A 27,794-nucleotide genomic window follows, 5' to 3' on the forward strand; every position below is an offset into this window, starting at 1 on the left:
GGAGAGAGGGTAAAGGAGAGAGAGAGGGTAAAGGAGAGAGAGGGGAGGAGAGGTGGGTAAAGGAGAGAGAGAGGGAGAGGGGGTAGAGGTAAAGGAGAGAGAGGGGAGAGAGGGTAAAGGAGGAGAGAGGGGAGAGAGGGTAAAGGAGAGAGAGAGGGGAGAGGGTAAAGGAGAGAGAGGGGGAGAGAGGGTAAAGGAGAGAGAGGGGAGAGAGGGTAAAGGAGAGAGAGGGAGAGAGGGGAGAGAGGGGTAAAGGAGAGAGAGAGGAGAGAGAGAGGGTAAAGGAGAGAGAGGGGAGAGAGGGTAAAGGAGAGAGAGGAGAGAGAGGGAGAGAGGGGAGAGAGAGGGTAAAGGAGAGAGAGGAGAGAGAGGGTAAAGGAGAGAGGGGGAGAAGAAAGGGAGAAGGGGGAGGGAGAAAGGGGGAGAGGGTAAAGGGAAGGGGGGAGAGAGGTAAAGGAGAGAGAGGGGGAGAGAGGGGTAAAGGAGAGAGAGGGGAGAGAGGGTAAAGGAGAGAGAGGAGGAGAAGAGGGGAGAGGGGGTAAAGGAGAGAGAGGGAGAGAGGGTAAAAGGAGAGAGAGGAGAGAGAGGGGAGAGAGGGGTAAAGGGAGAGAGAGGGGAGAGAGGGGTAAAGAGAGAGAGAGGGAGAGAGAGGGGTAAAGGAGAGAGAGGGAGAGAGGGGAGAGAGGGTAAAGGAGGAGAGAGGAGAGAGAGGAGAGAGGGTAAAGGAGAGAGAGGGGAGAGAGGGTAAAGGAGAGAGAGGAGGAGAGAGGGGGAGAGAGGGTAAAGGGAGAGAGAGGGAGAGAGGGGGTAAAGGAGAGGAGAGGGAGAGAGGGGGAGAGAGGGTAAAGGAGAGAGAGGGGAGAGAGGGGAGAGAGGGTAAAGGAGAGAGAGGGGGAGAGGGTAAAGGAAGAGAGGGGAGAGAGGAAAGAGAGAGAGGGGAGAGAGGAGAGAGAGGGGAGAGAGGGTAAAGGAGAGAGAGCGAGGGTAAAGGAGAGAGAGGGGGGAGAGAGGGTAAAGGAGAGAGAGGGGAGAGGGAGAGGGTAAGGTAAAGGAGAGAGAGGGGAGAGAGGGTAAAGGAGAGAGAGGGGGAGAGAGGGTAAAGGAGAGAGAGGGGAGAGAGAGGGTAAGGAGAGAGAGAGGGGGAGAGAGGTAAAGGAGAGAGAGAGGAGGGAAAGGAGAGAGAGGGGCGGAGAGGAGGGGAGAGGGGTAAAGGAGAGAGAGAGGGTAAAGGAGAGAGAGGGGAGAGAGGGTGGTAAGGAGAGAGAGAGAGGGTAAAGGAGAGAGAGGGGAGAGAGGGGAGAGAGGGGGAGAGGGGCGAGCGGGTCAGGGAGAGAGGGGTAAAGGAGAGAGAGAGGGTAAAGGAGAGAGAGGGGAGGAGAGAGAGAGAGGGGAGAGAGGGTTAAGGAGAGGGAGCGGGCAGAGAGGGTAAAGGAGAGAGAGAGGGGAGAGAGGGTAAAGGAGAGAGAGAGGGTAAAGGAGAGAGAGGGGAGAGAGGGTAAAGGAGAGAGAGAGGGTAAAGGAGAGAGAGGGGAGAGAGGGTAAAGGAGAGAGAGAGGGTAAAGGAGAGAGAGGGGGAGAGGGTAAAGAGAGAGAGAGGGGTAAAGGAGAGAGAGGGGAGAGAGGGTAAAGGAGAGAGAGAGAGGGTAAAGGAGAGAGAGGGCAGAGAGGGTAAAGGAGAGAGAGAGAGGGGAGAGAGGGTAAAGGAGAGAGAGAGGGTAAAGGAGAGAGAGGGCAGAGAGGGTAAAGGAGAGAGAGAGAGGGGAGAGAGGGTAAAGGAGGGAGAGAGGGTAAAGGAGAGAGAGAGAGGGGAGAGAGAGGGTAAAGGAGAGAGAGGGGAGAGAGGGTAAAGGAGAGAGAGAGGGTTCAGGAGAGAGGAGAGGGTAACGGTGCATGGATTATTTTAGTAGTTTTAGCTGCTTTGGTTTATGTTGCAGTGTTTCATTAGTGTTAGGGTTAGAGAGAGGAGAGAGGGGAGAGGGGGAGGAGAGGGGAGAGATGTGATAGGGTGATGAAGCTGTGGAACAAAGGAGTCTCTCATAATGCTGCTTACTGCAAAAACTAAATGAACACACACAAGCCCTTTAGCATAGGCTTGTGTCGGTATAGATAGCAGGGGTATAGGGGAGTGAATGCATTAGGTATAGATAGGGTATAGGGGAGTGAATGCATTAGGTATAGATAGGGTATGGGGGAGTGAATGCATTAGGTATAGATAGGGTATAGGGGGAGTGAATGCATTAGGTATAGATTAGGGTTATAGGGGAGTGAATGCATTAGTATAGATAGGGTATAGGGGGAGTGAATGCATTAGGTATAGATAGGGTATAGGGGGAGTGAATGCATTAGGTATAGAGAGGGTATAGGGGGAGTGAATGCATTAGGTATAGAGAGGGTATAGGGGGTGGAGTGAATGCATTAGGTATAATAGGGTTATAGGGGGGAGTGAATGCATTAGGTATAGATAGGGTATATGGGAGAGTGAATGCATTAGGTTGTGTTTGGTATAGATAGGGTATAGGGAAGCCCTGTTGGTGGTAGGTGCACTTGATTCCAGCAGTATACCACTCTGCATACCGCTGCTGGCTTGCTTCTGAAGCTAAGCAGGGTGGTCCTGGTCAGTTCCTGAATGGGAGGCCAGATGCTGCTGGAAGTGGTGTTGGAGGGCCAGTAGGAGGCACTTTTTCCTCTGGTCTAAAACAAATATCCCAATGCCCCAGGGCCCTGTGTAGGGGTGCCGTCTTTCGGATGGGACGTTAAACGGGTGTCCTGACTCTCTGAGGTCATTAAAGATCCCATGGCAATTATCGCAAGAGTAGGGGTGTTAACCCGGTGTCCTGGCTAAATTCCCAATCTGGCCCTCAAACCATCAGTCACCTAATAATCCCCCGTTTACAATTGGCTCATTCATCCCCTCCTCTCCCCTGTAACTATTCCCCAGGTCGTTGCTGCAAATGAGAACGTGTTCTCAGTCAACTTACCTGGTAAAATAACGGATAAATAAAAATGTAAAATTCAGAAGCCCGGTTGGCGGTAGGTGCACTTGATTCAGAAGCCCTGTTGGCGGTAGGTGGACTTGATTCAGAAGCCCTGTTGGAGGTAGGTTGCACTTGATTCAGAAGCCCTGTTGGCGGTAGATGCACTTGATTCAGAAGCCCTGTTGGAGGTAGTGCACTTAATTCAGAAGCCCTGTTGGAGGTAGGTGCACTTGATTCAGAAGCCCTGTGGAGGTAGGCGCACTTGACTCAGAAGCCCTGTTGGCGGTAGGTGCACTTGATTCAGAAGCCCTGTTCCCGTTATCGACCATTTCAATTGTCTGGAAATACAAACTCCACCTGTCTGGCGGACCAGCAAATCTGTGGCTTAATGGAGTGTGCCTACTGCGCTGGCCATCGATAGCTCAAATCACTGTGCTTCTACGAGCCCGGCCACAGTAAAGTTTGATACTAGCTATTTCACAGTAAACAAATTACACATAGATTTTCAGAAATTGATAATAAAAAGCTGCTTTGTTTAGACTTCGGTGAAGCTTTTGACACGAGTAGAGCATCATCTGCTGCTGGAAAACGTCTGTGTTTGACCTTACATCCCCTGCTATACTGTGGATCAAGAGTTACCTGTCTAACAGAAAACAGAGGGTGTTTTCTAATGGAAGCCTCTCCCAACATAATCCAGGTAGAATAGGGAATTCCCCAGGGCAGCTGTCTAGGCCCTTACTGGTAGAAATAGGAATTCCCCAGGGCAGCTGTCTAGGCCCCCTTACTGGTAGAAATAGGAATTCCCCATGGCAGCTGTCTAGGCCCCTTACTTTTTTCAATCTTTACTAATGACATGCCACTGGCTTTTGAGTAAAGCCAGTGTGTCTATGTATGTGGAAGACACAACACTATACACGTCAGCTACCTCAGCAACTGAAATGACTGCAACCCTTAAAGAGCTGCAGTCAGTTTCAGAATGGGTGGCAAGACATGTTAGTCCTAATACTTCCAAAACTAAAAGCATTGTATTTGGGACAAATCAATTACTAAACCCTAAACCTCAACTAAACTAACTCTTGTATGAATAATGTGGAAATAGAGCAAGTGGAGGTGACTAAACTGCTTGGAGTAACCCTGGATTGTAAACTGTCATGGTCAAAACATGTTGATACAACAGTAGCTAAGATGGGGAGACGTCTGTCCATCATAAAGCGCTACTCTGACATCTTAACAGCCCTATCAACAAGGCAGGTCCTACAGGCCCTAGTTTTGTCACCCCTGGACTACTGTTCAGTCGTGTGGTCAGGTGCCACAAAGAGGGGCTTAGGAAAATTCCAAGTTTTTTTTTTTTCCAATTCCAAAATTCCAACATCAAGCTTGTGACTCTACAAAACACCTTGGATGCATTTGTAGTTTGTTTTGAGTCCTCTTATAGAGAGAGAAAGGACATCAACATGAAGGACACAGAACATGTCTGTTACATCAACATGAAGGACACAGAAACATGTCTGTTACATCAACATGAAGGACACAGAAACATGTCTGTTACATCAACATGAAGGACACAGAAACATGTCTGTTACATCAACATGAAGGACACAGAAACATGTCTGTTACATCAACATGAAGGACACAGAAACATGTCTGTTACATCAACATGAAGGACACAGAAACATGTCTGTTACATCAACATGAAGGACACAGAAACATGTCTGTTACATTAACATGAAGGACACAGAAACATGTCTGTTACATTAACATGAAGGACACAGAAACATGTCTGTTACATTAACATGAAGGACACAGAAACATGTCTGTTACATCAACATGAAGGACACAGAAACATGTCTGTTACATCAACATGAAGGACACAGAAACATGTCTGTTACATTAACATGAAGGACACAGAAACATGTCTGTTACATCAACATGAAGGACACAGAAACATGTCTGTTACATTAACATGAAGGACACAGAAACATGTCTGTTACATTAACATGAAGGACACAGAAACATGTCTGTTACATCAACATGAAGGACACAGAAACATGTCTGTTACATCAACATGAAGGACACAGAAACATGTCTGTTACATCAACATGAAGGACACAGAAACATGTCTGTTACATCAACATGAAGGACACAGAAACATGTCTGTTACATCAACATGAAGGACACAGAAACATGTCTGTTACATCAACATGAAGGACACAGAAACATGTCTGTTACATCAACATGAAGGACACAGAAACATGTCTGTTACATCAACATGAAGGACACAGAAACATGTCTGTTACATCAACATGAAGGACACAGAAACATGTCTGTTACATTAACATGAAGGACACAGATACATGTCTGTTACATTAACATGAAGGACACAGAAACATGTCTGTTACATCAACATGAAGGACACAGAAACATGTCTGTTACATCAACATGAAGGACACAGAAACATGTCTGTTACATTAACATGAAGGACACAGAAACATGTCTGTTACATCAACATGAAGGACACAGAAACATGTCTGTTACATTAACATGAAGGACACAGAAACATGTCTGTTACATTAACATGAAGGACACAGAAACATGTCTGTTACATCAACATGAAGGACACAGAAACATGTCTGTTACATCAACATGAAGGACACAGAAACATGTCTGTTACATCAACATGAAGGACACAGAAACATGTCTGTTACATCAACATGAAGGACACAGATACATGTCTGTTACATTAACATGTAGGACACAGAAACATGTCTGTTACATCAACATGAAGGACACAGAAACATGTCTGTTACATCAACATGAAGGACACAGAAACATGTCTGTTACATCAACATGAAGGACACAGAAACATGTCTGTTACATCAACATGAAGGACACAGAAACATGTCTGTTACATAACATGAAGGACACAGAAACATGTCTGTTACATCAACATGAAGGGACACAGAAACATGTCTGTTACATCAACATGAAGGACACAGAAACATGTCTGTTACATCAACATGAAGGACACAGAAACATGTCTGTTACATCAACATGAAGGACACAGAAACATGTCTGTTACATTAACATGAAGGACACAGAAACATGTCTGTTACATCAACATGAAGGACACAGAAACATGTCTGTTACATCAACATGAAGGACACAGAAACATGTCTGTTACATCAACATGAAGGACACAGAAACATGTCTGTTACATCAACATGAAGGACACAGAAACATGTCTGTTACATTAACATGAAGGACACAGAAACATGTCTGTTACATCAACATGAAGGACACAGAAACATGTCTGTTACATCAACATGAAGGACACAGAAACATGTCTGTTACATTAACATGAAGGACACAGAAACATGTCTGTTACATCAACATGAAGGACACAGAAACATGTCTGTTACATCAACATGAAGGACACAGAAACATGTCTGTTACATTAACATGGACTTTATTTATTTCCCAATCAACACCGTTTCACATTTTATACAAAATCATGAATCATTAGAAAATGTCTGATCATGTGAACCCGTCCGTCCAGCCGCTCCGCCTCACCCCAGAGGATCATGGGAAGGCATGTGTCTGACGAGACCCAGTGGACATGCCCCGCCTTGATGATGTCACTACATGTAGTTTCTGACCAATCAAATCAGACATCACCTCCAGGAATGTAGGCCTCTATTGGCTAAACATCACTCACCCCTAGCTACATCCCTGGTTACACCATAGAGGTAGATAGAGGAATCATCTTTGTATCTGTGCTATTAGAGTCTGTGACAGCACCATTGAAGTTACAACCCATAGTAATCCCCACCCAGTTGACTACTTTAAAATGGTGGATGATGGCAATGTCCATGGTAAAACAGGTGATATACATGATGAGTCCTCTATCTCTATGGATTAAATTCCTCGCCCAATCAGACACTGGTCTGACTGATCTGTCAATCAATTTCATCTGCCAATGTCTGAAGGCCTCAGCGAGAAGGGGCAAGGCTTGTCCACTGAGCCTTCATCTGATTGGGTAGCCAGTGAGCGACTGGGAAGCTAACGTATGCTAATGTACATGCCCAGCACACACATTTACAGCTCAGCCCACCCACCCACACACACACACACTTCAGAGGTCCTTGTTAGAGCGTTGCGTAGCGTTCTGGTCTTGGCACATGTACATGCAAAGCTAAAGAGTCACCTGCACAGGTGGACAGAGGGAGGGAGGGAGACAGAGGGGGAGGGAGGGAGACAGAGGGGGAGGGAGGGAGACAGAGGGAGGGAGAAACATGTATACATCCACAGACAGACAGAGGCGCTGTTGAACACTGAGAGTTTTTAATCCCACCCTCCATGTTACATGTTCCAAGCAACACCAGAGGGGCTCTCTGATTGGTTGCTGTAGCTGTCAGTCAGTCCGTCTCCAGGATGAGTGGCGGCTGCTCTTCATTCTCATCGTCCAATCGCAGATCGCTGAGGTCATCCTCTAGTCCCGCCCCTCCCACTGCACCCGCCTCCTCACAGTAACCTGAGGAGAGGACATGGGTTAGAGGTCAGGAGTCAGGGTATCCCACCAGACCAAGTGGGGGGATACCCTGCTGCTACCAGACCAAGTGGAGGGATACCCTGCTGCTACCCAGTGGAGGGATACCCTGCTGCTACCAGACCAAGTGGAGGGATACCCTGCTGCTACCCAGTGTAGGGATACCCTGCTTCTACCCAGACCAAGTGGAGGGATACCCTTCTGCTACCAGACCAAGTGGAGGGATACCCTGCTGCTACCCAGTGTAGGGATACCCTGCTTCTACCCAGACCAAGTGGAGGGATACCCTTCTGCTACCACACCAAGTGGGGGGATACCCTGCTGCTACCCAGTGTAGGGATACACTGCTTCTACCCAGACCAAGTGGAGGGATACCCTTCTGCTACCAGACCAAGTGGAGGGATACCCTGCTGCTACCCAGTGGAGGAATACCCTGCTGCTACCAGACCAAGTGGGGGGATACCCTGCTGCAACCACACCAAGTGGGGGGATACCCTGCTGCTACCCAGACCAAGTGGTGGGATACCCTGCTGCTACCCAGACCAAGTGGTGGGATACCCTGCTGCAACCACACCAAGTGGTGGGATACCCTGCTGCTACCCAGACCAAGTGGTGGGATACCCTGCTGCAACCACACCAGGTGGTGGGATACCCTGCTGCAACCACACCAAGTGGGGGGATACCCTGCTGCAACCACACCAGGTGGAGGGAAACCCTGCTGCAACCACACCAAGTGGTGGGATACCCTCCTACTACCCAGACCAAGTGGTGGGATACCCTGCTGCAACCACACCAAGTGGGGGGATACCCTGCTGCTACCCAGACCAAGTGGTGGGATACCCTGCTGCAACCACACCAAGTGGTGGGATACCCTGCTGCTACCCAGACCAAGTGGTTGGATACCCTGCTGCAACCACACCAGGTGGTGGGATACCCTGCTGCAACCACACCAAGTGGAGGGATACCCTGCTGCTACCAGACCAAGTGGTGGGATACCCTCCTACTACCCAGACCAAGTGGTGGGATACCCTGCTGCAACCACACCAAGTGGGGGGATACCCTGCTGCTACCCAGACCAAGTGGTGGGATACCCTGCTTCTACCCAGACCAAGTGGGGGGATACCCTGCTGCTACCCAGTGGAGGGATACCCTGCTGCTACCAGACCAAGTGGAGGGATACCCTGCTGCTACCCAGTGGAGGGATACCCTGCTGCTACCAAGACCAAGTGGATGGATACCCTGCTGCTACCAGACCAAGTGGTGGGATACCCTGCTGCTACCCAGTGGAGGGATACCCTGCTGCTACCAGACCAAGTGGAGGGATACCCTTCTGCTACCAAGACCACGTGGTGGGATACCCTGCTGCTACCAGACCAAGTGGTGGGATACCCTGCTGCTACCAGACCAAGTGGTGGGATACCCTGCTGCTACCAGACCAAGTGGTGGGATACCCTGCTGCTACCAGACCAAGTGGTGGGATACCCTGCTGCTACCCAGTGGAGGGATACCCTGCTGCTACCCAGTGGAGGGAACCCTGCTGCTACCAAACCAAGTGGTGGGATACCCTTCTGCTACCAAGACCACGTGGTGGGATACCCTGCTGCTACCAGACCAAGTGGTGGGATACCCTGCTTCTACCAGACCAAGTGGTGGGATACCCTGCTGCTATCCAGTGGAGGGATACCCTGCTGCTACCAGACCAAGTGGAGGGATACCAGACCAAGTGGTGGGATACCCTTCTGCTACCAAGACCAAGTGGGGGGATACCCTGCTGCTACCCAGTGGAGGGATTCCCTGCTGCTAGCAGACCAAGTGGTGGGATACCCTGCTGCTACCAGACCAAGTGGAGGGATACCCTGCTGCTACTCAGACCCAGTGGAGGGATACCCTGCTGCTACCCAGTGGAGGGATACCCTGCTGCTACCAGACCAAGGGGAGGGATACCCTTCTGCTACCCAGTGGTGGGATACCCTGCTTCTACCCAGTGGAGGGATACCCTGCTGCTACCCAGTGGAGGGATACCCTGCTGCCTCCCAGTGGAGGGATACCCTGATGCTACCCAGTGGAGGGATACCCTGCTGCTACCCAGTGGAGGGATACCCTGCTGCTACCCAGTGGAGGGATACCCTGCTGCTACCCAGTGGAGGGATACCCTGATGCTACCCAGTGGAGGGATACCCTGCTGCTACCCAGTGGAGGGATACCCTGCTTCTACCCAGTGGAGGGATACCCTGCTGCTTTCCCAACCCTCTCCTCGGGGACCACCAGACATTCCACATATTTGTTTTAGTCCTGAATTGGCACAAAAAGCTTCTTTCTCTATAATTTTGTGCACAAATTTGTTTACCTGTTAGTGAGCATTTCTCCTTCGCCAAGATAATCCATCCACCTAACAGGTGTGGCATATCAAGAAGCTGACTAAACAACACAGGTGCACCTTGTGCTGGGGACAATAAAAGGTCACTCTAAAATGTGCGGTTTTACCACACAACAGAATGCCACAGATGTCTCAGTTTGAGGGAGCGCGCAATAAGCGTTTTCTGTTAGCCGGTAATTGCCGGCTTTTGGCCGATGAAATAAATTAAAAGCCGATAAATAAAATCGTAGCCGGCCAAATTCTCTGGGGCTACCCATCATGCACCCTGATTTCACACTTCAGCACCATTCTCTCACTCCTTGCTTGCTGCCTTATCATGTGCCTGCTGCTGAGGACAGGGAGAGAAGAGCCTTGGCCGAGGATAATGTTGATTGATGGAGGCCTTTTTCATTGATGTAAAATCTAAGTCAGAGAGTATGAGCCCATGTATGGACACATTCTAATATTGTAGTGGACAAAGATTAGAAAAGAGTTAGCATGGCCAAATGCAGGCTACTGTTTTTTTACTTTAAAAAAAAACTTTTTTTTATTGTCGGCAAATGTGTTTTGTTTCATTCTGTTGAGACATTTTCTTTGTATGCTCCGTATTCAGTTTAAGCTAACGATGGGTTAGGCCATGTCTGAATATTTGATGTCTGTTACCACTGATAACCTGAATGACCCTAGAAAGTTTTAGAAGGCTATTAAGTCGATGTCTGGTAACAGTAATGTTAATGAATTACCGTCATGTGTTTTGAAGGACTCTGTTGCTATATATGACAAAACTGAAATGCTGAATTGTTTCAATGAGCACTTTGTATCATCTGGTAGACTGTTTGATTCAGTGTCCTCTGTCTCTGTACAACCCTGTGTGGATGAACCAGTGAGAGCTGGTCAAACTTTTAGCCATTCTCAGTGCAGGTGGTACATAAAGCCCTGAAAGCCTGCAGGTCCTGATCTTCTTGATCCCTGCCTTTTAAATCTGGCAGCTGATTTCATAGCTGAACCACTTACATCTCTGTTCAATCTAACCCTGGAATGTAATGAAATCCCAAAGATCTGGAACTCAGCATTTGTCCTACCACTTTTAAAAGGGGGAGATCCAACTCTTTTAAATAAGTATAGGCCAATCTCAAAGCTGTCACCCCTGGTGAAAATACTTGAAACCCTTGTTAGTGAACAGCTAAAATAGTTTTTATTTACTAACTCTATTTTATCAATGTACCAATCGGGCGTCAGGAAGAAGCATAGCACAATTACAGCAGCCATGAAGGTTGTAAATTATATCACTGAAGCCCTTAACAAAAAACAGCACTGTGTCTCACTTTTTATTGATCTCTCTAAGGCGTTTGATACAGTTGATCATGCTATACTGAGGCAGAGATTGTCGAGTGTAGGTCTTTCAGAGCATGCAGTTGCATGGTTTGCTAACTATCTGTCTGATAGAACTCAGTGCACTCAATTCGATGGGCTGTTAAATTGTCTGTCTTGAATGGTGTGCCCCAAGGCTCTGTACTGGGTCCTCTCTTATTCACTATTTATATCAATGATTTAGACAAACATGTCCAAAATGCGCAACTTAATATTTATGCTGATGATACTGTTATTTACTGTTGTGCCTCGTCTCTTACAAACGCTTCCCAGAACATGCAAACTGCTTTTTATACTGTTCAACATACCTTGTGTCAATTGAAGCTTATCCTCAATACTGACAAAACTAAACTAATGTTGTTTTCTAATGCAAGAAATAGACCTCTGAACCTTCCACTTATTACATTTATGCCTTTACTAGACTATGGGGATATTTTATATATGAGATCAATTGACACTCTTTACCATGGCACTTTGAGATTTATTTTAAACTGCAAAACCCTTACGCACCACTGAGTTGGCTGGCCTTCTCTAGTCACTCGTAGGCTCAGTCACTGGTATACTTTTATTGACAAAATAAAATTACTACCTTTTTATTTGTGCATTTTTATTGTTCAGAAATGTGGTGGGTACTCTCTTCGTTCGCTGGACTTTATCCTGCTAACTGTTCCAAATGTCCGAACTGAATTTGGTAAAAGGGCTTTTATGTCCTCTGCGCCATCGTCTTGGAACACCTTACAAAATACTTTTAAACTGGAAGAACTTGTCCTGATTGGTGTTTTTAAATCGCTGATGAAGGATCTTGAGGCTGATTCCCTGACCTGTCAATGTTTTTAAATCGCTGATGAATGATCTGGAGACTGATTCCCTGACCTGTCAATGTTTTTAAATCACTGATGAATGATCTTGAGGCTGATTCCCTGACCTGTCAGTGTTTTTAAATCACTGATGAATGATCTTGAGGCTGATTCCCTGACCTGTCAGTGTTTTTAAATCGCTGATGAATGATCTTGAGGCTGATTCCCTGACCTGTCAGTGTTTTTAAATCACTGATGAATGATCTTGAGGCTGATTCCCTGACCTGTCAGTGTTTTTAAATCGCTGATGAATGATCTTGAGGCTGATTCCCTGACCTGTCAGTGTTTTTAAATCGCTGATGAATGATCTTGAGGCTGATTCCCTGACCTGTCAGTGTTTTTAAATCACTGATGAAGGATCTTGAGGCTGATTCCCTGACCTGTCAGTGTTTTTAAATCGCTGATGAATGATCTTGAGGCTGATTCCCTGACCTGTCAGTGTTTTTAAATCACTGATGAATGATCTGGAGACTGATTCCCTGACCTGTCAGTGTTTTTAAAGCACTGATGAATGATCTTGAGACTGATTCCCTGACCTGTCAGTGTTTTTAAAGCACTGATGAATGATCTTGAGACTGATTCCCTGACCTGTCAGTGTTTTTAAATCACTGATGAATGATCTTGAGGCTGATTCCCTGACCTGTCAGTGTTTTTAAATCACTGATGAATGATCTTGAGGCTGATTCCCTGACCTGTCACTGTTTTTAAATCACTGATGAATGATCTTGAGGCTGATTCCCTGACCTGTCAGTGTTTTTAAATCACTGATGAATGATCTTGAGGCTGATTCCCTGACCTGTCAGTGTTTTTAAATCGCTGATGAATGATCTTGAGACTGATTCCCTGACCTGTCAGTGTTTTTAAATCGCTGATGAAGGATCTTGAGGCTGATTCCCTGACCTGTCAGTGTTTTTAAATCACTGATGAAGGATTTTGAGGCTGATTCCCTGACCTGTCAGTGTTTTTAATTAGCTGTTTTATACTCTTGTGAATTCAATGGTTTTTACTAGATTACTTGTAGTTTTTCATGTTGTCTGTCTGTAGTTTCTTTGTAATGACTTGGTGCTGCCTATCTTGGCCAGGGCGCTCTTGAAAAACAGATTTTAATCTCAATAACCTTCCTGGTTAAATAAAGGTTCAATAAAAAACGAGTAGGCCTGTTGTAAAAGAAATAGCCTATCACTGTCATTTGTTGGGTACGGTAGGTACTAGTCTTATTGGTCATTGCTGCAATATAGCCTGTTCAAAACTTTAGGTTATATATATATATACCCCTGCACCCACTGTTCCCTGGTAGGCCATCATTGTAAAGAAGAATGTGTTCTGACTTGTCTCGTTAAATCAAATCAAATTGTAGTTGTCACATACACATGGTTAGCAGATGTTAATGGTCACATGGTTAGCAGATGTTAATGGTCACATGGTTAGCAGATGTTAATGGTCACATGGTTAGCAGATGTTAATGGTCACATGGTTAGCAGATGTTAATGGTCACATGGTTAGCAGATGTTAATGGTCACATGGTTAGCAGATGTTAATGGTCACATGGTTAGCAGATGTTAATGGTCACATGGTTAGCAGATGTTAATGGTCACATGGTTAGCAGATGTTAATGCGAGTGTAGCGAACTGCTTGTGATAAAGGTTCAATAAATTAAAAATAAAGAAACTGCTTTGTTCAGGGCAGAAGGACATTCTCAGGGATTTGATCCAGCAACCTTTCGGTTACTGATCCAACGTTCTAACCACTAGGCTACCTGCCGGCCCAGGTCGTCCGGTGCCAATTTGACTAACGACGCCCTGGGGGGTGTGTACCTTTCATCCCAGCGGTGTTGTAGGTCTGTGCAGTAAGGGGTCGGTCATGTGACCCCTGTTCCAGGATCTCATTGGGCGGCTCAGCACTGCCGTCTAACCTGAGGAACACAGAATGATTTAAGTTCATATACTGTATGCCATTTAACAGACACTTTTATCCAAACTACTTTCAATGAGTACATATGTGTGGCCTGAGCAGGAATGGATTCCACGACCCTGGCATTGAGGAATGGAGCCCACGACCCTGGCATTGAGGAGTGGAGCCACGACCCTGGCATTGAGGAGTGGAGCCCACGACCCTGGCATTGAGGAGTGGAGCCACGACCCTGGCATTGAGGAATGGAGCCCACGACCCTGGCATCGAGGAATGGAGCCCACGACCCTGGCATCGAGGAATGGAGCGCAGGACCCTACGACCGTGGCATTGAGGAATAGAGCCCACGACCCTGGCATCGAGGAATGGAGCACAGGACCCTGGCATTGAGGGATGGAGCCCACGACCCTGGCATTGAGGAATGGAGCCCACGACCCTGGCATTGAGGAATGGAGCCCAGGACCATGGCATTGAGGAATGGATTTCACGACCCTGGCATTGAGGAATGGATCCCACGACCCTGGCATTGAGGAATGGAGCCCAGGACCCTGGCATTGAGGAATGGAGCCCAGGACCCTGGCATTGAGGAATGGAGCCCAGGACCCTGGCATTGAGGAATGGAGCCCAGGACCCTGGCATTGAGGAATGGAGCCCAGGACCCTGGCATTGAGGAATGGAGCCCAGGACCCTGGCATTGAGGAATGGAGACCACGACCCTGGCATTGAGGAATGGAGCCCAGGACCCTGGCATTGAGGAATGGAGCCCAGGACCCTGGCATTGAGGAATGGAGCCCAGGACCCTGGCATTGAGGAATGGAGCCCAGGACCCTGGCATTGAGGAATGGAGCCCAGGACCCTGGCATTGAGGAATGGAGCCCAGGACCCTGGCATTGAGGAATGGAGCCCAGGACCCTGGCATTGAGGAATGGAGCCCAGGACCCTGGCATTGAGGAATGGAGCCCAGGACCCTGGCATTGAGGAATGGAGCCCAGGACCCTGGCATTGAGGAATGGAGCCCAGGACCCTGGCATTGAGGAATGGAGACCACGACCCTGGCATTGAGGAATGGAGCCCACGACCCATTGGACAACACAGAACTGGACCAATACAGATAACAGAAGCTTCCTTACAGTGTGTTACCTGTGTTGTTTCATCAGTGTGTTACCTGTGTTGTTTCAGTGTTACCTGTGTTGTTTCAGTGCTACCTGTGTTGTTTCTTCAGTGTGTTACCTGTGTTGTTTCAGTGTTACCTGTGTTGTTTCATCAGTGTGTTACCTGTGTTGTTTCAGTGTTACCTTTGTTGTTTCATCGGTGTGTTACCTGTGTTGTTTCAGTGCTACCTGTGTTGTTTCATCGGTGTATTACCTGTGTTGTTTCACCAGTGTGTTACCTGTGTTGTTTCATCAGTGTGTTACCTGTGTTGTTTCATCAGTGTGTTACCTGTGTTGTTTCAGTGTTACCTGTGTTGTTTCATCAGTGTGTTACCTGTGTTGTTTCAGTGTTACCTGTGTTGTTTCATCAGTGTGTTACCTGTGTTGTTTCACTAGTGTGTGTTACTTGTGTTGTTTCAGTGCCACCTGTGTTGTTTCAGTGTTACCTGTGTTGTTTCACCAGTGTGTTACCTGTGTTGTTTCAGTGCTACCTGTGTTGTTTCAGTGCTACCTGTGTTGTTTCACCAGTGTGTTACCTGTGTTGTTTCAGTGCTACCTGTGTTGTTTCATCAGGGTGTTTGTTACCTGTGTTGTTTCATCAGGGTGTTTGTTACCTGTGTTGTTTCATCAGGGTACACTCTCCCCCCTCCTGTGGGTCCAGGTTATAGAGGTACAGATATCCATCAGCTGCTGCTACCAGGAGACGAGGAATCTTTTGGATCCTACATACACACACACACACACAAACTTGAATCAGACTCATCTGACTGTGTGTGCGCTTCCCAGCGTGTGAGTGTTAGAGCTTGGCGATATCGGCAAAAAGTTAGCATGATAAATTGACCCATTTTGCTGAATAACGACTAATACATCAATACAACAATATTATTACAACAACACTATTATTAATACAACACTATTATTACTACAACACTATTATTAATACAACACTATATAACAACACTATTATTAATACAACACTATAACAACACTATTATTACTACAACACTATTATTACTACAACACTATTATTAATACAACACTATTATTATTACAACACTATTATTAATACAACACTATTATTATTACAACACTATATAACAACACTATTATTAATACAACACTATTATTATTACAACACTATTATTAATACAACACTATTATTAATACAACACTATATAACAACACTATTATTAATACAACACTATTATTAATACAACACTATATTACACTATAATACAACACTATTATTATTACAACACTATATAACAACACTATTATTAATACAACACTATTATTAATACAACACTATTATTAATACAACACTATATTACACTATAATACAACACTATTATTAATACAACACTATTATTAATACAACACTATATTACAACACTATTATTAATACAACACTATATTACACTATAATACAACACTATTATTAATACAACACTATTATTAATACAACACTATTATTAATACAACACTATATTACAACACTATTATTAATACAACACTATTATTAATACAACACTATTATTAATACAACACTATATTACACTATAATACAACACTATTATTATAACAACACTATTATTAATACAACACTATTATTAATACAACACTATATTACAACACTGTTATTATTACAACACTATTATTAATACAACACTGTTATTATTACAACACTATTATTAATACAACACTATTATTAATACAACACTATTATTAATACAACACTATTATTAATACAACACTATTATTAATACAACACTATATTACACTATAATACAACACTATTATTATAACAACACTATTATTAATACAACACTATTATTAATACAACACTATATTACAACACTATATTACACTATAATACAACACTATTATTATAACAACACTATTATTAATACAACACTATTATTAATACAACACTATATTACAACACTATATAACAACACTATTATTAATACAACACTATTATTAATACAACACTATATTACAACACTATATTACACTATAATACAACACTATTATTATAACAACACTATTATTAATACAACACTATTATTAATACAACACTATATAACAACACTATTATTAATACAACACTATTATTATTACAACACTATTATTAATACAACACTATTATTAATACAACACTATATTACACTATATAACAACACTATTATTATTACAACACTATTATTAATACAACACTATTATTAATACAACACTATTATTATTACAACACTATTATTATTACAACACTATTATTAATACAACACTATTATTAATACAACACTATTATTATTACAACACTATTATTATTACAACACTATTATTAATACAACACTATTATTGTTACAACACTATATTACACTATATAACAACACTATTATTATTACAACACTATTATTAATACAACACTATTATTGTTACAACACTATTATTAATACAACACTATATAACAACACTATTATTACAACACTATTATTAATACAACACTATATAACAACACTATTATTATTACAACACTATTATTAATACAACACTATTATTGTTACAACACTATATAACAACACTATTATTATTACAACACTATTATTAATACAACACTATTATTAATACAACACTATTATTAATACAACACTATTATTATTACAACACTATTATTAATACAACACTATTATTGTTACAACACTATTATTAATACAACACTATATAACAACACTATTATTACAACACTATTATTAATACAACACTATTATTAATACAACACTATTATTATTACAACACTATTATTAATACAACACTATATAACAACACTGTTATTAATACAACACTATATAACAACACTATTATTAATACAACACTATTATTATTACAACACTATTATTATTACAACACTATATAACAACACTATTATTAATACAACACTATTATTATTACAACACTATTATTAATACAACACTATATAACAACACTGTTATTAATACAACACTATATAACAACACTATTATTAATACAACACTATTATTATTACAACACTATTATTAATACAACACTATATAACAACACTATATAACAACACTGTTATTATTTCAACACTATATAACAACACTATTATTATTACAACACTATTATTATTTCAACACTATATAACAACACTATTATTAATACAACACTATTATTATTACAACACTATTATTAATACAACACTATTATTATTACAACACTATTATTAATACAACACTATATAACAACACTATTATTAATACAACACTATTATTATTACAACACTATTATTAATACAACACTATTATTAATACAACACTATTATTATTACAACACTATTATTAATACAACACTATATAACAACACTATTATTAATACAACACTATTATTATTACAACACTATTATTAATACAACACTATATAACAACACTATTATTAATACAACACTATTATTATTACAACACTATTATTAATACAACACTATTATTAATACAACACTATTATTAATACAACACTATATAACAACACTATTATTACAACACTATTATTAATACAACACTATTATTAATACAACACTATTATTATTACAACACTATTATTAATACAACACTATTATTGTTACAACACTATTATTAATACAACACTATATAACAACACTATTATTAATACAACACTATTATTATTACAACACTATTATTAATACAACACTATTATTAATACAACACTATTATTAATACAACACTATTATTAATACAACACTATATAACAACACTATTATTACAACACTATTATTAATACAACACTATTATTAATACAACACTATTATTATTACAACACTATTATTAATACAACACTATATAACAACACTATTATTACAACACTATTATTAATACAACACTATTATTAATACAACACTATTATTACAACACTATTATTAATACAACACTATTATTAATACAACACTATTATTAATACAACACTATTATTACTACAACACTATTATTAATACAACACTATATTACACTATAATACAACACTATTATTAATACAACACTATTATTAATACAACACTATTATTACTACAACACTATATTACACTATAACACAAGACATGTTCTAACATGTTCAGGGAATGAATGATGGATAGTTTAATGTGCAACATGATAAAATAGGATCCAGAATGATCAGATTTATTTAGTCTCTTTAGAGATGAATTTGTCTGGCAGTTTTTTTGTGAATACTGGCCTAGGCTATATAATTCACCACCTGAGGAAGTGGGAACTCAAAACACATCAGCTAGATTGCTAACTCAAAATGTGATCGTTGCTCGACAGCCATGCAATTGATCGAACAGTACATTGTATGTTCTCCAAAAACGTTGCTTGGTAGACATTAAGAACACTTGATGATTTCACAGCAAATAGTGCCACTCCGTTTTCTCAGGCGCATCTCAATTACCCTACTCTGTTTGTAAAGTGGCAGTCGTTCCTCAATAATCCCCCCCATCTTTAACACCAGTAACAGCTGTTAAAACTGACTTCCAGCTTTACTACATTTGAAATGTTGCTCAGCTGTAGTACGCTGAGCCCTCCCTTCACCCCGTGGGACAGTGAGGAGAGGAAGTGAGGGCAGGCAGAGAGGAGAGGAAGTGAGGGCAGGCAGTGAGGAGAGGCAGTGAGGAGAGGAAGTGAGGGCAGGCATTGAGGAGAGGAAATGAGGAGAGGCAGTGAGGAGAGGAAGTGAGGGCAGGCATTGAGGAGAGGAAGTGAGGAGAGGAAATGAGGAGAGGCAGTGAGGAGAGGAAGTGAGGGCAGGCAGAGAGGAGAGGAAGTGAGGGCAGGCAGTGAGGAGAGGAAGTGAGGGCAGGCAGTGAGGAGAGGAAGTGAGGGCAGGCAGTGAGGAGAGGAAGTGAGGGCAGGCAGTGAGGAGAGGAAGTGAGGGCAGGCAGTGAGGAGAGGAAGTGAGGAGAGGAAGTGAGGGCAGGCAGTGAAACAGGGACGATACTTTCATTGCAGGAAGCAGATTAATGCACATTACTATTGACGACCAAACAATATGGAAGAATGTTGTGTTGGCTAATCCCCCAAATGACCAACGTCAGATAAACTGGGGGAGAGCAGGGCGATGTTGGGAATATGGTCCCAGCTCTAGAGTCTGGTAGAGAACGTTCTAGTGGGTGGGGGGAATATGGTCCCAGCTCTAGAGTCTGGTAGAGAACGTTCTAGTGGGTGTGTGGGGGGGAATATGGTCCCAGCTCTAGAGTCTGGTAGAGAACGTTCTAGTGGGTGGGGGGAATATGGTCCCAGCTCTAGAGTCTGGTAGAGAACGTTCTAGTGGGTGGGGGGAATATGGTCCCAGCTCTAGAGTCTGGTAGAGAACGTTCTAGTGGGTGGGGGGAATATGGTCCCAGCTCTAGAGTCTGGTAGAGAACGTTCTAGTGGGTGTGTGGGGGGGAATATGGTCCCAGCTCTAGAGTCTGGTAGAGAACGTTCTAGTGGGTGTGGGGGGGAATATGGTCCCAGCTCTAGAGTCTGGTAGAGAACGTTCTAGTGGGTGGGGGGAATATGGTCCCAGCTCTAGAGTGTGGTAGAGAACGTTCTAGTGTGTGGGGGGAATATGGTCCCAGCTCTAGAGTCTGGTAGAGAACGTTCTAGTGGGTGTGTGGGGGGGAATATGGTCCCAGCTCTAGAGTCTGGTAGAGAACGTTTTAGTGGGTGTGTGGGGGGGAATATGGTCCCAGCTCTAGAGTGTGGTAGAGAACGTTCTAGTGGGTGGGGGGAATATGGTCCCAGCTCTAGAGTCTGGTAGAGAACGTTCTAGTGGGTGTGTGGGGGGGAATATGGTCCCAGCTCTAGAGTGTGGTAGAGAACGTTCTAGTGTGTGGGGGGAATATGGTCCCAGCTCTAGAGTCTGGTAGAGAACGTTCTAGTGGGTGTGTGGGGGGGAATATGGTCCCAGCTCTAGAGTCTGGTAGAGAACGTTCTAGTGGGTGGGGGGAATATGGTCCCAGCTCTAGAGTCTGGTAGAGAACGTTCTAGTGTGTGGGGGGAATATGGTCCCAGCTCTAGAGTCTGGTAGAGAACGTTCTAGTGGGTGTGTGGGGGGGAATATGGTCCCAGCTCTAGAGTCTGGTAGAGAACGTTCTAGTGGGTGTTCTTACAGGGCCAGAGCACAGATGTTCTTGTGTCCAGAGAAGGGCAGTCGTACGGTGGCGAAGGCTCGTCCCTGAGTGAACATCTCTGTCACCTGACGCACACAGAGGAGACATGGTCAGACAACACACACACACACACCACACACTCTCTCTCTCAAAAGGAAGTCCCACTCACCTGAGAGGGCAGGTAGGTGGTGGACGCCATCAGGACCTTCCCAAGGTATCCACCCCATGTCGTCGGCTCCTCTGTTGGCCTACACACACACCATGTTAATATACAGGACAACACCTCCTCTGTTGGCCTACACACACACCATGTTAATATACAGGACAACATCTCCTCTGTTGGCCTACACACACACCATGTTAATATACAGGACAACACCTCCTCTGTTGGCCTACACACACACACCATGTTAATATACAGGACAACACCTCCTCTGTTGGCCTACACACACACCATGTTAATATACAGGACAACACCTCCTCTGTTGGCCTACACACACACACACCATGTTAATATACAGGACAACATCTCCTCTGTTGGCCTACACACACACACCATGTTAATATACAGGACAACATCTCCTCTGTTGGCCTACACACACACACACCATGTTAATATACAGGACAACATCTCCTCTGTTGGCCTACACACACACACACCATGTTAATATACAGGACAACATCTCCTCTGTTGGCCTACACACACACACCATGTTAATATACAGGACAACACCTCCTCTGTTGGCCTACACACACACACCATGTTAATATACAGGACAACACCTCCTCTGTTGGCCTACACACACACACCATGTTAATATACAGGACAACACCTCCTCTGTTGGCCTACACACACACACCATGTTAATATACAGGACAACACCTCCTCTGTTGGCCTACACACACACCATGTTAATATACAGGACAACACCTCCTCTGTTGGCCTACACACACACACCATGTTAATATACAGGACAACATCTCCTCTGTTGGCCTACACACACACCATGTTAATATACAGGACAACACCTCCTCTGTTGGCCTACACACACACACCATGTTAATATACAGGACAACACCTCCTCTGTTGGCCTACACACACACACCATGTTAATATACAGGACAACACCTCCTCTGTTGGCCTACACACACACACACACCATGTTAATATACAGGACAACATCTCCTCTGTTGGCCTACACACACACACACCATGTTAATATACAGGACAACACCTCCTCTGTTGGCCTACACACACACACACCATGTTAATATACAGGACAACACCTCCTCTGTTGGCCTACACACACACACACCATGTTAATATACAGGACAACACCTCCTCTGTTGGCCTACACACACACACCATGTTAATATACAGGACAACACCTCCTCTGTTGGCCTACACACACACACCATGTTAATATACAGGACAACACCTCCTCTGTTGGCCTACACACACACACACCATGTTAATATACAGGACAACACCTCCTCTGTTGGCCTACACCACACACACACCATGTTAATATACAGGACAACATCTAGAATCAGACTAATGCAGCCAGGTGAGGGGGGGGGGGGGGGGGGTACTTACTTCTCTTTCTGCGTCTCTAGTTTGAAGATGTGGACCGTCTCCGTGTTACTGGATGCTGATAGGTAGAGGCCTTCCATACTGAAGGCCAGGGAACAGATAGATACACACCTAACACACACACACACACTTCAGTGTGTCAGACTGAACTCAGCTGTAGCTCATTTAATATTGTCCACTATTAAAACACATATTACTATATAGAGTGGAATGAAGGAGAAGAAGGAGGGAGATGAAGGAGGGAGATGAAGAAGGAGGGAGATGAGGGAGACGAAGAAGAAGGAGGGAGATGAAGAAGAAGGAGGGAGACGAAGAAGAAGGAGGGAGACGAAGAAGAAGGAGGGAGATGAAGAAGAAGGAGGGAGATGAAGAAGAAGGAGGGAGATGAAGAAGAAGGAGGGAGAAGAAGAAGAAGGAGGGAGACGAAGAAGGGGGGAGATGAAGAAGGAGGAGGGAGATGAAGAAGGAGGAGGGAGACGAAGGAGGGAGATGAAGGAGGGAGATGAAGAAGGAGGGAGAAGAAGAAGAAGGAGGGAGAAGAAGAAGGAGGGAGATGAAGAAGAAGGAGGGAGATGAAGAAGAAGGAGGGAGAAGAAGAAGGAGGGAGATGAAGAAGAAGGAGGGAGATGAAGAAGAAGGAGGGAGATGAAGAAGAAGGAGGGAGACGAAGAAGGAGGGAGACGAAGAAGAAGGAGGGAGATGAAGAAGGAGGGAGACGAAGAAGGAGGGAGACGAAGAAGGAGGGAGATGAAGAAGAAGGAGGGAGACGAAGAAGGAGGGAGATGAAGGAGAAGGAGGGAGACGAAGAGAAGGAGGGAGATGAAGAAGAAGGAGAGAGATGAAGAAGAAGGAGGGAGATGAAGAAGGAGGAGGGAGACGAAGGAGGGAGATGAAGGAGGGAGATGAAGAAGGAGGGAGAAGAAGAAGAAGGAGGGAGAAGAAGAAGGAGGGAGATGAAGAAGAAGGAGGGAGACGAAGAAGGAGGGAGACGAAGAAGAAGGAGGGAGATGAAGAAGGAGGGAGACGAAGAAGGAGGGAGACGAAGAAGGAGGGAGATGAAGAAGAAGGAGGGAGACGAAGAAGAAGGAGGGAGACGAAGAAGAAGAAGGGAGATGAAGAAGAAGGAGGGAGATGAAGAAGAAGGAGGGAGAAGAAGAAGAAGGAGGGAGATGAAGAAGAAGGAGGGAGATGAAGAAGAAGGAGAGAGATGAAGAAGAAGGAGGGAGATGAAGAAGGAGGAGGGAGACGAAGAAGAAGGAGGGAGATGAAGAAGAAGGAGAGAGATGAAGAAGAAGGAGGGAGATGAAGAAGGAGGAGGGAGACGAAGGAGGGAGATGAAGGAGGGAGATGAAGAAGGAGGGAGAAGAAGAAGAAGGAGGGAGAAGAAGAAGGAGGGAGATGAAGAAGGAGGGAGATGAAGAAGAAGGAGGGAGATGAAGAAGAAGGAGGGAGATGAAGAAGGAGGGAGATGAAGAAGAAGGAGGGAGATGAAGAAGAAGGAGGGAGATGAAGAAGAAGGAGGGAGATGAAGAAGAAGGAGGGAGATGAAGAAGAAGGAGGGAGACGAAGAAGAAGGAGGGAGATGAAGAAGAAGGAGGGAGAAGAAGGAGGGAGATGAAGAAGAAGGAGGGAGATGAAGAAGAAGGAGGGAGAAGAAGAAGGAGGGAGATGAAGAAGAAGGAGGGAGATGAAGAAGAAGGAGGGAGATGAAGAAGGAGGGAGATGAAGAAGAAGGAGGGAGATGAAGAAGAAGGAGGGAGATGAAGAAGAAGGAGGGAGACGAAGAAGAAGGAGGGAGATGAAGAAGAAGGAGGGAGATGAAGAAGAAGGAGGGAGATGAAGAAGAAGGAGGGAGACGAAGAAGAAGGAGGGAGATGAAGAAGGAGGGAGATGAAGAAAGAAGGAGGGAGATGAAGAAGAAGGAGGGAGACGAAGAAGAAGGAGGGAGACGAAGAAGGAGGGAGATGAAGAAGAAGGAGGGAGAAGAAGAAGAATGAGGGAGACGAAGAAGAAGGAGGGAGAAGAAGAAGAAGGAGGGAGAAGAAGAAGGAGGGAGACGAAGAAGAAGTCCTACCTTTTGACTCCTCGACGGAACTCAAACAGTTTCTGTCCCTCAGGGATGGAGAACACACGAATCACCGTACCCTATCAGAAACCACCGGTTACATTTACACACAGGATAGCTGATCCCTGATACAGCGAGGTTACAACACACACACTTCCAGCCGGTCCACCACTACACTGTTAATACCCATCAGATCTGCTACCATGGAAGGGTCAGGGTTAAGGGCCAGGGTTAAGGGTCAGGGTTAAGGGCCAGGGTTAAGGGCCAAGGCCAGGGTTAAGGGTCAAGGCCAGGGTTAAGGGCCAAGGCCAGGGTTAAGGGTCAAGGCCAGGGTTAAGGGTCAAGGCCAGGGTTAAGGGTCAGGGCCATAGAGATGGATAGAAAATAGTATCTGTATGGTAAGGGTCAGGGTCAGGGTTAAGGGTCAGGGTTAAGGGTCAGGGTTAAGGGTCAGGGTTAAGGGTCAGGGTTAAGGGTCAGGGTTAAGGGTCAGGGTTAAGGGTCAGGGTTAAGGGTCAGGTTTTTTTATTTTTTATTTTAGCTTTATTTAACTAGGCAAGTCAGTTAAGAACAAATTCTTATTTACAACGACGGCCTAGGAACAGTGGGTTAACTGCCTGTTCAGGGGCAGAACGACAGATTTGTACCTTGTCAACTCGGGGGTTTGAACTTGCAACCTTCCGGTTACTAGTCCACCGCTCTAAAAACTAGGCTACCCTGCCGCCGGGCCAGGGTTACGGGTCAGGGTTAAGGGCCAGGGTTAAGGGCCAGGGTTAAGGGTCAGGGAAGAGGGACCGGCTGACACCACCTCAGTAGTTCAGTGTAACAGTTTAAAGTGTCTCACCTTCTCCGAGGCTGTGGCCAGTTTGGTTCCGCTAGCATCAAACACCACAGCTGCTAATGGACTGTCATGGGCTGGGATCATGTTGGCTGCCCTCTGGAGACACAGTTAAACACACAGAGACTGAAACAGCACAGTTGTAGTAGAGCTAGCTATCTTCAATGTGTGTGTGTGTGTGTGTGTGTGTGTGTGTGTGTGTGTGTGTCGTACCAGGTTGACCGTGTCGAACACCTGGACCTCTCCTATTGTAGCACTGCCGGGGTAGGCCAGGTAACAGTTATCATTACTGATGGAGAGAGCACACAACCCTGGGGAGAGAACACACGGATATTACAGTAGGAGAGAACACACAACCCTGGGGAGAAAACACACAACCCTGGGGAGAAAACACACAACCCTGGGGAGAGAACACACAACCCTGGGGAGAGAACACACAACCCTGGGGAGAGAACACACGGATATTACAGTAGGAGAGAACACACAACCCTGGGGAGAGAACACACAACCCTGGGGAGAGAACACACAACCCTGGGGAGAGAACACACAACCCTGGGGAGAGAACACACAACCCTGGGGAGAGAACACACGGATATTACAGTAGGAGAGAACACACAACCCTGGGGAGAAAACACACAACCCTGGGGAGAGAACACACAACCCTGGGGAGAGAACACACAACCCTGGGGAGAGAACACACGGATATTACAGTAGGAGAGAACACACAACCCTGGGGAGAAAACAAACAACCCTGGGGAGAGAACACACAACCCTGGGGAGAGAACACACAACCCTGGGGAGAGAACACACGGATATTACAGTAGGAGAGAACACACAACCCTGGGGAGAGAACACACAACCCTGGGGAGAAAGCACACAACGCTGGGGAGAAAACACACAACCCTGGGGAGAAAACACACAACCCTGGGGAGAAAACACACAACCCTGGGGAGAGAACACACAACCCTGGGGAGAGAACACACAACCCTGGGGAGAGAACACACAACCCCGGGGAGAGAACACACAACCCTGGGGAGAAAACACACAACCCTGGGGAGAGAACACACGGATATTACAGTAGGAGAGAACACACAACCCTGGGGAGAGAACACACAACCCTGGGGAGAGAACACACAACCCTGGGGAGAGAACACACAACCCTGGGGAGAGAACACACGGATATTACAGGAGGAGAGAACACAAAACTACTAAATACAATACGGTTGGATTAAACAGTTTCAGATTCCACTAGATGTTGGAACATTGCTGAGGGGACTTGCTTCCATTCAGCCACAAGAGCATTACTGAGGTCGGGCACTGATGTTGGGCGATTAGGCTCGTAGTCGGCGTTCTAATTCATCCCAAAGGAGTTCAATGGGTTGGGGTCAGGGCTCCGTGCAGGCCAGTCAAGTTCTTCCACGCCGATCTCGACAAACCATTTCCCATTCTGTGAGCGTGTTGAAAGTCACTGATCTCCTCAGTAAGGCCATTCTATTGCCAATGTTTGTCTATGGAGATTCCATGGCGGTGTGCTCGATTTTAAACACCTGTCTGAAACGGGTGTGGCTGAAATAGCCGAAACCACTAATTTGAAAGGTTTTCCACATACTTTAGTATATATATGGGTTGGGATAGATGTAGTCCTAGGTTAAGGGTTTTACCTGAGGGGTTAGGTCAGATGTAGTCCTAGGTTAAGGGTTTTACCTGAGGGGTTAGGTCAGATGTAGTTCTAGGTTAAGGGTTTTACCTGAGGGGTTAGGTCAGATGTAGTCCTAGGTTAAGGGTTTTACCTGAGGGGTTAGGTCAGATGTAGTCCTAGGTTAAGGGTTTTACCTGAGGGGTTGGGCTAGATGTAGTTCTAGGTTAAGGGTTTTACCTGAGGGGTTGGGCTAGATGTAGTTCTAGGTTAAGGGTTTTACCTGAGGGGTTAGGTCAGATGTAGTTCTAGGTTAAGGGTT

General features: G+C 44.7%; 1 protein-coding gene across 1 annotated transcript in view; it reads right to left on the bottom strand.

Moving 5' to 3' along the window:
- Positions 1-6,424: 6,424 nt before the first annotated feature.
- LOC109886454 (WD repeat domain phosphoinositide-interacting protein 2) overlaps positions 6,425-27,794 on the bottom strand; it is a 27,958-nt gene continuing 6,588 nt past the window's right edge. Inside the window, exons 5-13 of the mRNA XM_031814023.1 lie at positions 26,050-26,147; positions 25,843-25,935; positions 25,008-25,078; positions 22,937-23,044; positions 21,509-21,587; positions 21,340-21,425; positions 15,779-15,886; positions 13,920-14,017; positions 6,425-7,506 (exon numbers count right to left, since the gene is read on the bottom strand). Coding sequence (XP_031669883.1) covers positions 7,391-7,506; positions 13,920-14,017; positions 15,779-15,886; positions 21,340-21,425; positions 21,509-21,587; positions 22,937-23,044; positions 25,008-25,078; positions 25,843-25,935; positions 26,050-26,147 — 857 coding nt within the window. The 3' untranslated portion in view covers positions 6,425-7,390. The remainder of the gene's footprint in view (positions 7,507-13,919; positions 14,018-15,778; positions 15,887-21,339; positions 21,426-21,508; positions 21,588-22,936; positions 23,045-25,007; positions 25,079-25,842; positions 25,936-26,049; positions 26,148-27,794) is intronic.

Source organism: Oncorhynchus kisutch, unplaced genomic scaffold (assembly GCF_002021735.2).
Source record: "Oncorhynchus kisutch isolate 150728-3 unplaced genomic scaffold, Okis_V2 Okis06b-Okis10b_hom, whole genome shotgun sequence".
Taxonomy (NCBI): domain Eukaryota; kingdom Metazoa; phylum Chordata; class Actinopteri; order Salmoniformes; family Salmonidae; genus Oncorhynchus; species Oncorhynchus kisutch.